This window comes from Hemibagrus wyckioides, linkage group LG07, assembly GCF_019097595.1.
Source record: "Hemibagrus wyckioides isolate EC202008001 linkage group LG07, SWU_Hwy_1.0, whole genome shotgun sequence".
NCBI lineage: Eukaryota > Metazoa > Chordata > Actinopteri > Siluriformes > Bagridae > Hemibagrus > Hemibagrus wyckioides.
Window position 1 is genome coordinate 10,342,961 of NC_080716.1, and position 13,032 is coordinate 10,355,992.

Sequence of the window (13,032 nt, forward strand, 5' to 3'; positions counted from 1 at the left end):
TTGAGGACAAAATGTTCACTTGCTGCCTAATATATCCCACCCACTAACAGGTGCCATGATGAGGAGATCAGTCTTATTCACTTCACCATGTTTTTGTTCAAGTTGTTGGAGTTTGGCCTTAGATATTAGTCAAGGACCAAGTAAGCAGTGCTTATACAAACATGTCTGGACTATAGAAAGGGATGACTAAAGGTCTGGCACTGCAAATATATATTTTAGTGGCCACGTAGAAGTGTGAGTGTTAAGGCAGGTATTCATCAGCTGTTGTTTCACTTTTATAGCTGTCTAGAAAAGTATTTAATTTTCTTCAACTCAGTGCTTTTTGTGTAAAACTCTTTCAAACACAAATGAAGTCCGACATCAAATACCAAAAGAAAAAGAAGAAACAGAGCCACGACTCATTCATTTATTTCATGCTGCCTCTGACTCATTCGTTTTTATTTTCATCTGCCTACGACCGATTCGTCCAATTCACACCTGTCAGGACGTCATTCATTCATTCATTCACTGGAGCCCGGAGCTTCGTTTAGATGCTTCACGATATGAGCAAGTGAATATATCATGTAAATGATCTGTAATGAACCATCAAATTAACCTAACCATGCGTTACCACTATATGCAATCAAATAGAATTTATGAGCTTAACAAAATAAGATTAGTGCGCACAGAGCCACTTTACATGTGTTGCATTTTAAATCAGCATTTTGAGCAAGTGGTGCTGTTATAATGAGTCAGGAAGCTTTTAACTTTTAACCTCTTTCCGGTATATAATCACCTCACGCTCATAACAGGTGGGGAAAAAACACCGAAGAGAAACAACACAGCCTGTGGTTTACAGAAGAGCCAGAGACTTTCTGCTGTTAAGTTTTTTAGGCACAAAAACAACATTTTCATGATCAGCTCATGGGAATTGATGTACTCGCTTGTTTGGTCTCTTGAGTATTTAAGCTGTGAAAATGACTAAATCACACACCTTGATCATGTTTATCAGCAAATAAATAACAGAGTGAGTACATCAGGACAGCTAGTGGTGTTTAAACAGGGTTTAAATCTAAAATGAACTTTGTGCTATTTAGTGTTCTTAGTCTTAACCATAGCTTTCATGGACTGCAGCAACAGACTGCTTAATTGATGTGCTTTATACTTTGGTATATTGTACAGCACTCAATACTGAAGTGTTGTGATTTTAGTGTCTTTAACAGCCACAGAAAAGTAGTATTTTTTCCAAACTTATGCAATACTGACAGATTTACATCACCTGATCTGCTTCATGTTGCAACAGCATCAGAGAAAAAAACAACAAAAAAAAAAACATACACAACTTTTGACCATGAAACTATTGAACAAAGAGTCTTGAATTAGATGACATACTGTGATGATGTACTGTGTGAAAAATCACACCGAAGTTGGGGGGAAAAAAGAAAGCCTGGGGTGAATTTCTCTGTCAGTATACTGGTGTCAAACATTTTAAAATTATATAAAATATATGAATTATGATCCGATTAAATATTTTAAAAGCATTCCAATTCAAATGAAAACTTGACCTAAGTGAGCAGCATGCACACACACACAAAGACAAAAACAGTCACAAGACACTGACACCATTTTCGTAAATTAAGAAAAGAGTTTAGTTCCTGTTTTTTTTTTTTTTTTTGGAAAATCCAAGGGAAGTATTAAGAAACTTACACTGACCAGGCATAACATTATGACTGCCTGCCTAATATTGTGATAGCCGCCTTTTTGCTGCCAAAACAGCCCAGATCCGTCGTGCACTGACACCTTTCTATCAGAACCAGCATTAACTTCTTCAGCAGTTTGAACAACAGTAGCTCATCTGTTGGATCGGATCACACGGGCCAGCCTTCGCTCCCCACGTCCATCAGTGAGACTTGGTCGCCCATGAGCCTGTCACCGGTTCACCACTGTTCCTTCCTTGGACCACTTTTGATGGATACTGACCACTGCAGACCGGGAACACCCCACAAGAGCTGCAGTTTTGGAGATGCTCTGATCTAGTCATCTAGCCATCACAATTTGGCCCTTGTCAAACTCTTTCCTGCTTCAAACATTTTTCCTGCTTCTAACACATCAACTTTGAGGGCAAAATGTTCACTTGCTCCCACCCACTAAGTGCCATGATGAGAAGATCATCAGTGATATTCACTTCACCTGTCACTGCTCATAATGTTATGCCTGATCGGTGTATATATAGAGAGAGAAAGAAAAAGATGGAAAAAAGAGAGAAAGAGTAATGACTGCTTTGTATTTCACTTTTAAGATATTTGTGTGTGTTGGGGGGAGGGTTGTTTGTTTGGGTTTTGTGCCTCATGATAACTCACTGTAAGTAGGACTGCCAGTTGACCTTGTTGGCTCGGACCTCAGCCGCCTTGGCAGCGATGATGTTGGTGGGGACAGCAGCGTCCACTGCTCCTCTGATATCCATGTCCAAGCACTTGCTTGATCTACACCTCGAGAAATCTAACGGGAGAAATATAAGAAAGACCAGGCAGTCAAGGCATTAACCCTTTAACTGTCTCAGGCCACAGTATGATTATTCCATCTTTTTAATGCTAGCACTCAGCTATACCCAGTTGTATGCTAGCTCAATTAGCTATCAGCAGACACACAAACGCGCAGTTAGCTTGCTGTCTTTAATATAAACTCGCGACAAAATAAAACGTAAACATATATTGAATGGAAATGTCTAGCTATCTCCCAATGTCAGTCAGCTGACCAGGTTACGTTAGCCGGCTGGCTAGCATCTTAGCCAGCTGACTTTGCAGCAGCGTCCGTCACAGCGGTAAACCTGTGTATATAAATATATAAATATATATACTGTGCTCTTAATTTGCATTATATCCACAGCGTATCGTTACTAAAAAACATAAATAAACAGATCGTATTTTAAAGATCTGAATCTGTTACCTGCTGCCTCGGTTGTCAAAACGCAACAAGACGTCACGAGACCGATGTCACGTGGCAGCGTCACATGCAAAAGTCAAAATTAACCATTTCCTGGCAAGGATGAGGCGTGGAAATGATGAATAATTCATGAGAGAGTGTGGCTTTTATCCAATCACAGGGCACCAGTGCCAGGCATTTAGAGAAAATAAAACCTTAGCAATGTAAATACAAATGTAACAGCTTTAATAAAGGAAATTTTCACTGATATTAGTCATGATGTTTCATGGTGGCTTAGTGGTGGCTTAGCCATGGTGGTGGCCATGGTGGTGGCTTTCATGGTGGCTTAGTGTTTCATGGTGGCATGGTTAGCACGTTTGCCTCACACCTCCAGCGTTTGCGTGTTCTCCCTGTGCTTGGTGGGTTTACCCGGTTTCTCCGGTTTACTCCCACAGTCCAAAGACATGCATCAAGGCTGATTGGAGTCTCTAAATTGCCCGTAGAGTGTGTTTGCATGAGTGAATGAGTGTGTGTGTGCCCTGCGATGGGTTGGCACTCCATCCAGGGTGTATCCTGCCTTGATGCCTTGATGCCCACAGGCTCCCCGTGACCCAAGGATAGACTGGATAAATGGTACAGACAAAAAAATGAAATGTTTCATGTGATGTCATGTATGAAGTGTGTATAAAGAGTGTATGAAGCACCTGAAGCACAGAACTAGCTCTTATTTTTTCCCTGTTTGTTTTATGCACTGTTGTATGTTGATTAAAAAATAATCTGCGACCTATTGAATCAGGGTTAATGTATTCATTGATAGAGACTTGTATGTTGCTTTGGATAAGAGCGTCTGCCAAATGCCAGAAATGTAAATGTAAATATAAAGCAGAAGTTTTGAGGACCGACAGACCATCACTGCTGCATCACCGTTATCATGTCTGTCCTCCTCTATTTATGTTTACTGATAATCCATCCATCCATTTTCTGGTCCACTTATGTTACACAGGGTCATGAGAAGCCTAGAGCCTATCCCACAGGTCTCCCTGGAGTCACTTTAGTTGAAGACACCAATTCACACGCTACGGTCAATTTCGAGATGCCAGTCAGCCTACAATGCATGTCTTTAGACTGGGGAAGGAAACTGGAGTACCTGTAGAAAACCTCAAGACTCTGTGCACACAGGGTAGAGGCAAGAATCAAACTCCCAATCTCAAAGGTGTGAGGCAAATGTGCAGCAAATCCTTTCCGCTATGCTGCCTCATGGACACCCCCCAAATCATTGAATTCAGGTGTTGTTTTTCACGGGTTGGGCTTGGCCCCTTAGTTCCAGTGAAAGGAACTCTTAATGCATCAGCATACCAAGACATTTTGGAAACTTTAGAAAAATTAAGAAAAAATAGTTATCTGTTACTATTTACCCTAGTACTGAATCATACCAGAACTGGGACCATCACTTTACAGATTTAAATTGCTGTCATTTCAGACTTATTATTTAAATGGCTGTCAACTCTGTAGCTTTTTGTTTCTTTGAGTAAAAATAATAATAATAATACTCAAAAAATAATTTGAGTAAAAAGGAAATAAAAACACAGTTATACTAATGAATAATTAGTCTATATGTACCACTATCTTCCCCTTCAATGTCCAACTGACTGTAAGTTACATGTCTGTGCTGCAGAGTAATGTCTCTACTTAGTATAATTGGATATGCTTAGAAAGTCTTTTTTCATTGATATTGGTATTTGTTTAATTCTGATGTAAAGTGAGTAAATGTTCACCATCTTCTACCTCTAATTACGTTCACTTAATGCAGTGAAGACAGTAATTAGGTGACCATAAAAGAAAAATCACATGACTGAAATGTCGGATAATTACATTTGGCAGACACTCTGTGGTGAATGGATATTTAAATGAATTCAAAATCATATTTTCTCAAAAGAGTGCACAATGTTCCTGTCAAAGAAGCATATGTAAGTGTAAAGGATATGGCTGCACCAACCTACATTAACATATGCTTTATGCATTCATCAGTTCATAACATATGAGGCACTGCAGATAACCAGCTTGCTATTTTTGCTGGCTCTATGCTCACACTCATTAATTATTCATGAGCTATTTTCTAGGAAAAGAATGATCACCTTATTGAAAAAGCAAAGACTAGATAAATAAAGGTGGAGTGGAAATCTGCTGTGTCCAAAATTGTAAGTAGGCCTTCCTGTAATTTCTTGTGTAAGGTCCAAAATCCAATATCTGATTATGAATTGTTTGATTGATAGTAGTAGATATATATTTTATGTCAGAAAAACAACATGCGAATACAAGCACACAAACCTACAACCACTTTCTATTTTAATCAGTCCTAAGCCTGTGAGATGCACTAAACCACAGCAGGACACAGCTTAATGAGAGTGTGTCCATAATCCCCTTTTGCCCTCTCCACTAAGAATGTACTTAATGTTTTGCTTTTACTTACTTGGCATGACTGTCTTAGGATTTTTTTCCTCAGACAAGGACCTATATTTATGTGATACTGCCAATGGTAATGTGCTTTACGGAAAGATTATCTTCTTTAGGCTGCGACATCATTCTGGCAAGATGGAAAAAAGCTAAATAGAGAATGCCACATGATGGGATTGTCATAAAGTGGGAAGTAGCTTCTGTGGTGTGGTGCATCAACCACGCACCCTTTTTAATGTGTGGGCGGTTACAGTGGATGCTCTTGGCCTGTCGGAATGCTGAAAGTTACCAAGTACCAGGAAGCTCGGAAAATGACACTGAATATGGAAACAGATCTGAGCTTCCTATATCCTTTCAGGTAAGAAAAACTTCATCCAGGGTTTGTGATATTAATCTTAATCCTAGAACCTGAAGAATAACAAACTATATAAAAAATCAAGTTTAATTATGCAATAATATATTAATAACACTTACATGTTATAGTACTCAAAAGAAGGCGTGATATCAGCAGCTTTCTGTGTGAAAGCTTCATCTGCCTCTGTTGTTTGTTAATATCATTCTATCTTACATAAAGTTTATGCAGCAATTATACACCGATCAGGCATAACATTATGAGCAGTGACCGGTGAAGTGAATAACACTGATGAACTCCTCATCATGGCACCTGTTAGTGGGTGGGATATATTAGGCAGCAAGTGAACATTTTGTCCTCAAAGCAAGAAAAATGGGCAAGCGTAAGGATTTGAGCAAGTTTGACAAGGGCCAAATTGTGATGGCTAGACCACTGGATCAGAGCATCTCCAAAACTGCAGCTCTTGTGGGGTGTTCCCGGTCTGCAGTGGTCAGTATCTATCAAAATAATCTTCAGGGATCTAGTGGAGTCCACACCTCGACAGGTCAGGGCTGTTTTGGCAGCAAAAGGGGGACCAACACAATATTAGGCAGGTGGTCATAATGTTATGGTTGATTGGTGAATATACTGTATGTATGTCTAGATGTTACAATAAGGTATAATAACTTAAAGTAGGGCTGAAAATTGCCGTGCAGTTATGCTCCCTAGATGATTACTACCCACAGGTGTAGCCACTGTTTCTTCACTGGGTTTTTTTTTCATCATCTTCAAAATTGACCTATCCATATAAGTCATTAAGTCCACTTGAAAGGTTGCATAATCAAAAGAATGGTGTGCGGCGTGTCCCGAGCTGTGGTCTGTGGTTTGATTTAGCTGTACACTAAAACAAGCTCATTATATATAGTTATGGATTACATGTTCATTTGCATTTCACTTATTTAGAAACAATACAGAACACAGACTTGTAATAGAAATTCAGATCTGGTGGCGATCCAAAGTTACCATGTTATTTATAGTTAATAATAAATGTCATATCATATCGTCCTGAGAGAATATTCTAGTTCTAATACCATATTTGAATTTAACGCAAAATGCACACTGTGAAATTCCAAATAGGTAAGGTATAATGGCATTTAAATGTAAATAAATACACGTGTATTTCTATGAACATGCATTTCAACAAGAGTGTCGCGTACAGCCCTGGTCATAATTTTAACTGAAGAGAGAACAAAAGAGAGAAAAATGAAGCATTTGCTCTTCAATCTTGGAGAATAATATGAGCAGGAGACTGTACTGAATGCCAATTACTTCACTAGGGTAATCATATATTCAGTGTTGATCCATTTAATGCTAATTTCGTCATTTTGAAACATGTATCTTAAAGGCGATCAGCCTTGAAACAGAGAAGAGACAGACTCGAGGGTCAGAGCGGTGCCACAGTGCCCTCAGGAAAAACACTACAGGGGTGTACTCACACCTTCACCTCATGCAGTGTTGAGTCATCTCTTGCAGTGTTGAAAAAATATATATATATTTTCCAAAAAATGATTTCCAAAAAATCATAAATGATCTTTTTATTAGCTACATAAACCTAAAGGTTGCACAGGGAAATTATGCAAGTTTATGTTCACTGAACGTATTCATTTGGCAGGCAGTTCTATATAAATGGCAATACAGTAAGTAGTATAAAAAATTAAAAAAAATGACAGTGGTATTTTACTCTGGGGTAAAATGAATGCAAGATTATCATACAAGGAGCATCCATAATAGATTGAGTAACTACCAAAATCAGAGTAATATAATCAGGAGAAATATGGGTTTGGGTAAAATACAACACACCAAGACAAATGCACACCTACACTTAAGAGAGATGGATGAAATTGCTACTACATCAGTGTTGGAAAGGTTTTCAGACTGTAAAGGAATCAGTGGACAAACCTGTATAATGTACTCCATCAGTAAACTGGACCATTTACCCCATCCAAAGAAGTACATAGTAAAAAGAACCTGCCTTACTTTAGCCATTTTATAATGAATGTAGAGGTTTAATACCAGGTACAATACACACTGTAGTGATCAAATTGGACCACTGCTCTTGATAATTAGCTTTTCTATAAGAAATTATACACACCTACAGGTAACCAGTGAAGTAAGAGAAGGTGAGATGAGATGAGATGAGATGAGATGAGATGAGATGAGATGAGAGATAAATGATTATTAATGCAAGAGAGGTTTTCCATCACACCTCTCTCTATATATAACTTCATACAACTATACAATAGGGGTTCTGAGAAAAGGGGGTACTTTAGACAATCTATAGTTTTTAACTTTTAAATAGGTTCTGCCTGAAAGTATCTCTTTGTTATAGGATTCTAATCTGGGTTAAGGTTTCCCCTGTATGGACAAACCAAAAAACCTTTAGGGTTTGAGACTTGATATATTCTATGAGTCTAATTGTATGATTATTGTAGCATTTTCAGGTTGAGGAAGGTATGTCCATTTACCCAGGATTCATTCCTTATACATTGTTTCAGAGGGCAATTATCATAAAGGTCAGAGAGAAGAGTTTTGAGTCAGTTTTGACCTAGATCAAGACAAATTGGATAAAATGTTCACTGACATATAATTAATGAGAAAAGACTTAATATTGGCTTCAAACCACCAGGTAATTTAAATAAATGGTTGAAGAGACACCAAAAAATATACTATTGATCCTAATATTTTCCTTTATTTCCTTTATTCTGAATCTCAGAATCCTACCTTCAAAATGAATACAATGTAGGGCATATAGGGAAGATGAGTTAAGTAATTTACTAATTAGCTAACTAACTAACTATACTGCTCATCCATGTTGGAGTAAATGTTAGTACTGAGTACTAAATAAGTATTGTACTTTCAACAACTGTATCCTGTACTTTGTAACACACTGGACTCAAGATAAGGTTGAGGATCAATATGCAGAAAGTGTTTATTTACAAAATCCAGGCAGACTGGTACAAACATATACAATGCTACATATACACAACATACAGATAGTATATACTATATTGCCAAATGTTTTGGGACACCCCTCCAAATCATTGAATTCAGGTGTTGTTTTTCAGGGGTTGGGCTTGGCCCCTTAGTTCCAGTGAAAGGAACTCTTGATGCTTCAGTATACCAAGACATTTTGGACAATTTCATGCTCCCAACTTTGGCAGTTTGGGGATGACCCCTTCCTGTTCCAATATGACTGCACACCAGTGCACTACACTGAATCTGAGCCATTCTAAAACTGAGACATCTGCCTTTACATGCACATGAATGTAATCTGGAGTTGGCCCACCCTTTGCAGCTATAACAGCTTCAACTCTTCTGGGAAGGCTTTCCACAAGGTTTAGGAGTGTGTTTATGGGAATTTTTGACCATTCCTCTAGAAGCACATTTGTGAGGTCAGGCACTGATGTTGTATGAGAAGGTCTGGCTCACAGTCTCCGCTCTAATTCATCCCAAAGGTGTTTTATCGGGTTGAGGTCAGGACTCATCAAGTTCCTCCACACCAAACTCGCTCATCCATGTCTTTATGGACCTTGCTTTGTGCACTGGTGTACAGTCATGTTGGAACAGGAAGGGGTCATCCCCAAATGAAATTGTCCAAAATGTCTTGGTATGCTGAAGAATTAAGAGTTCCTTTCCCTGGAACTAAGGGGCCAAACCCAACCCCTGAAAAACAACACCTGAATTCAATGATTTGGAGGGGTGTCCCAAAACTTTTGGCAATATACTGGATGTAGTGACCTTACCCCATGGAGTCAAGCAAGCTCCACACTAGGTATTAGAGATCTCCAGAGGTGGGGGCAATTCAGATCCCAATGCTGGTTCCTGGATAGATTGAAATACTGATTTTAGTAATGGAAAATGTCCGATAGGACATAGTATTAACCACTCTGATTAGTGTCAAAACCTTACACTTAACATTCTTGAAGCTAATGTCAGGCAGAGATGGACATCCAGTCCATCTGACCTTTCGGTCTTTCTGTCTGCTTGAAACATTCAGTGTCTCACTGCTTGTCCTGCATTCAATGGTTACTTCTCCTCATACACTCATCAATGACACAGATCTCTGTTGGCTCTCCAGATTATGGAAATAATGGGATTGATAACTCCACACACACTGGAATGGAGAAAGCTCCATGGTAAAATGAGTGAGGGAAATTCCATCATATTTCCCAGTGTTGCTGATTGTTCCAGCAGTGTGATGTGAGGTATATTGGTATCCCTGGCTCAAGCACTCCATTTGACTATTCATTTGTGGAAGATACCATGAAAAAGCTCTGATGCCTTTGATGTTCCGCTGCTGGCAGAAGTATTTCCAGACATATAAGGTAAATCTTCAGGGATGCCATAGCACCAGCAGTTGAATGTTAACGTTAGATTCGGTTCAGGGTATCACCTGTAGATTACTTTGAAAAGCAGACAATGACAGATATGTACTCACAGGACAGATAATCTATTTCTATGTGGGACTGTTGGACTGTTTTTTCTAGCAAAATTTTACTGAAATAATTAAGAAAGTACATTTGGCTCTCATCTGCCTTGATGACCAAAAAATTCTGTTTCCAAGGCACATGGATGTAGTTTAGTGAGATTGCCATGGCACCGCAACTGAATCAGCAGTATGACATTTTAAGGGGTAGTGGGGAATCACGGTGAAGATTGAGTACTAGTGAAATGAGCCTTGAGACTCCGGAAAGCTGGCAGAGTTGTGCCAAAACTCTATATAAAGGGAATGCGGCAAATCCCAGACACCCCTGCAGTTCCTGTTATTTAGGGCTGAGATCAGGATGTTACTGCAGTCACCTTGATCTTATCTATTGCGACTCTATGGACATCTGGATTGAATCTGAAGAATTTTACTGAGGGTTTGAGAAACTCACTGAGCAATTTCCTAGCTGTTTGGTAAGGATTTGACATGTGTTCTTGTTCTCAGCATGGGGAAAAAAAGAACATAATCTAGATACATGCTTTAAAAAATGGTCCTATTCTCAGAGCACTTCATTATCACATTCACCAGCCCATAGAACTTAACCAATCATTCATAATGCGCTGAAGAGTTGATGATTGGGGTTTTCCATTCTTTCCCCTCTCTGATTTAAATGAGGCTTTATGTAACATGTAAACCTAACTCGGTTCTGGCTCCTCAATTGGGTGCTGATGGAACCATTAGCAAGAGATATCTGCACTTGACAGTAGTTGCAATCAGACCCCTGTTGTCAGTGCAAGGTCTGAGCTCTCTTTCCTTTTTATTCAAAAAGAAAACGTCTGTGGTTTGAGAGAAGCAGAGGAAGAAACATGACTCAGAGCCTTTACATTGTCTTCCATTTCCTTGATTTCTGGCACTGACAGCAGGTAGTCAGTTCTCAGCAAGGTCTAGTCCTTCCCAGTACATGACGAGACTAAGTGACCAGGAGGGTAATGATTTCAGACTGAAGTACTTCAGTGTACATAGTTATGGCTTATGGTGCTTGTATTATTCCAATGTACATGCACTAGTTCTTCCATGACCAGTGAACTGTTTTGAGCTGAAATTAAATAAAGAACATAGCAATTGCACATTGCAAGCAATCTCATGGTTTCTTGCACAGATGCTGAGAATGGTAGGACTTGTCTTGTGGCACATGCTGGGCTGATATGAAATTAACAAGCAAGATATTAACAGGGAGTGGAAATCTAAATCTATGCTAGTGTTCCAGTGATTGTGACCTCTGCTGCTGGGAAGAGGCAATATCCTGGACTGGTGTGAAATCGTCATTTCTGGTCGATTGTCCTATACGTTTTGAATTTGGATTCATTACCTGAACTATATTTTGCCTCACTATACTTTTAATGCAAAACATCTGTAAAATGAATTCACGTAACTATAAATCATTCCTACAATAAAATACAGCAGAGAACAGTTGTAGCTGTGTTGCTTCTGGGTGGAACTGTCAGTCATGCTGATTTGGACAACGTTGATTTGTATTATAAATTTTAACCATGTAACTAAAGTCCATACTTTATCACCTGAGATTTTTGTTGTTGAGATTTTGTTTATCAACTGTGTTATGTTCAGAACATTTTTATAGGAAAAGCAATGGTTTGTGTAAACAAATTTATAAGGAAAATAATTAAACAACTTTCCTAACCCTTTTATCTACGTGTAATGTATGAGTGTGGACCCAGAGCGCCACCTAGAGCTTACACAACGCCTCTATCTCTATCTCTCTTTCTGTTTTCTTTATTTTCTCTCTCTTTCTCCCAAATTTATAGATATATAATTCTTTTAAAAAAAATTATACTCTTCTACATTTTGAGAAATCCTGAGGAAGCTGTAAATAATACCTTTTTTTTGACCCTATTCCTATCATATGATGTTGGACAGGGGGTTTAATCACTGTGTTATGACATAGTACCAGCAGATGCCAGTATTGCACTATGTGCAAATGTAGATCCTTCGTAGTACTTCAAACAGTGGCGTGACCATATGTGTTACAGAGTGACAGATGTTACCCCATTCTGACATCAAATCATGTATCGAGACCTATCTAATTCGTGCAGACTTAATTAATCATAATGTATCTAACTAATATTCATTTAAATCAGCTGCAAGTCTGACTAACTCCCCCGAGTATCACATGATCACTTATTGATTATTATACACCTATAAAACCAGCACAGAGAAAATATTAGGTCATCAACTGTTTTGCACCAAGACACTAATTCAATATTTTCCAAACAAAACGTTGCCATATATACAATTGTAAGTGTGCTTTCAAGGGCACTTTAGATAGTTTAAGCTTAGCTTCGTAAAAGGGTTTTATTTCGAGCCATGACAAAAACCACTCTGTGTGGAATTCTAGAAAAAAATCATCGGAGTTCGGACAGCTAAGGAAACCTTATTAAGCTTATTAAGAGGTGCTATACCATAATGCGTTAAATCGCCCTTAAATCACATGTCAGAATTCCTGAGCATAGAACCTTTGTCGTGCTTTTCAAATTACACTTAATTGATAAAAAAAAAAGAATGAACAATTCCTGATTTGGATCTTGGGACAAATCTTTACAGCAATGTACAGTTAGTAGATATTTAGTTACAGTTATGTATTGCCGGCTGATTAAGGAGGAACATGAAAGAAACATGGTAGTTTCAGGACCATGGACAGAGTCTCGGCTTTCGTTTGACGACGCGCAATATGTCTGTTTATCTGAATAATATACAGGCCTCATGTGGCAAGCTACCTGGTCTTGAAAGTATTACGTGGAATAAAAGCGAAGAAATATTATCGTGGGTATCTTCACAAATTCTA

The 13,032-nt window shown here is 38.6% G+C and overlaps 1 protein-coding gene across 2 annotated transcripts in view; it reads right to left on the reverse strand.

Annotated features, from left to right (window-relative positions):
- atp6v1h (ATPase H+ transporting V1 subunit H) overlaps positions 1 to 3,018 on the reverse strand; it is a 39,059-nt gene extending 36,041 nt beyond the window's left edge. For both annotated transcript variants that reach the window (XM_058394900.1, XM_058394899.1), the window contains exons 1-2: positions 2,926 to 3,018; positions 2,340 to 2,478 (exon numbers count right to left, since the gene is read on the reverse strand). In XM_058394900.1, the coding sequence (XP_058250883.1) occupies positions 2,340 to 2,443 (104 nt within the window). In that variant the 5' untranslated portion in view covers positions 2,444 to 2,478; positions 2,926 to 3,018. The remainder of the gene's footprint in view (positions 1 to 2,339; positions 2,479 to 2,925) is intronic.
- Between the last annotated feature and the right edge of the window lie 10,014 nt (positions 3,019 to 13,032).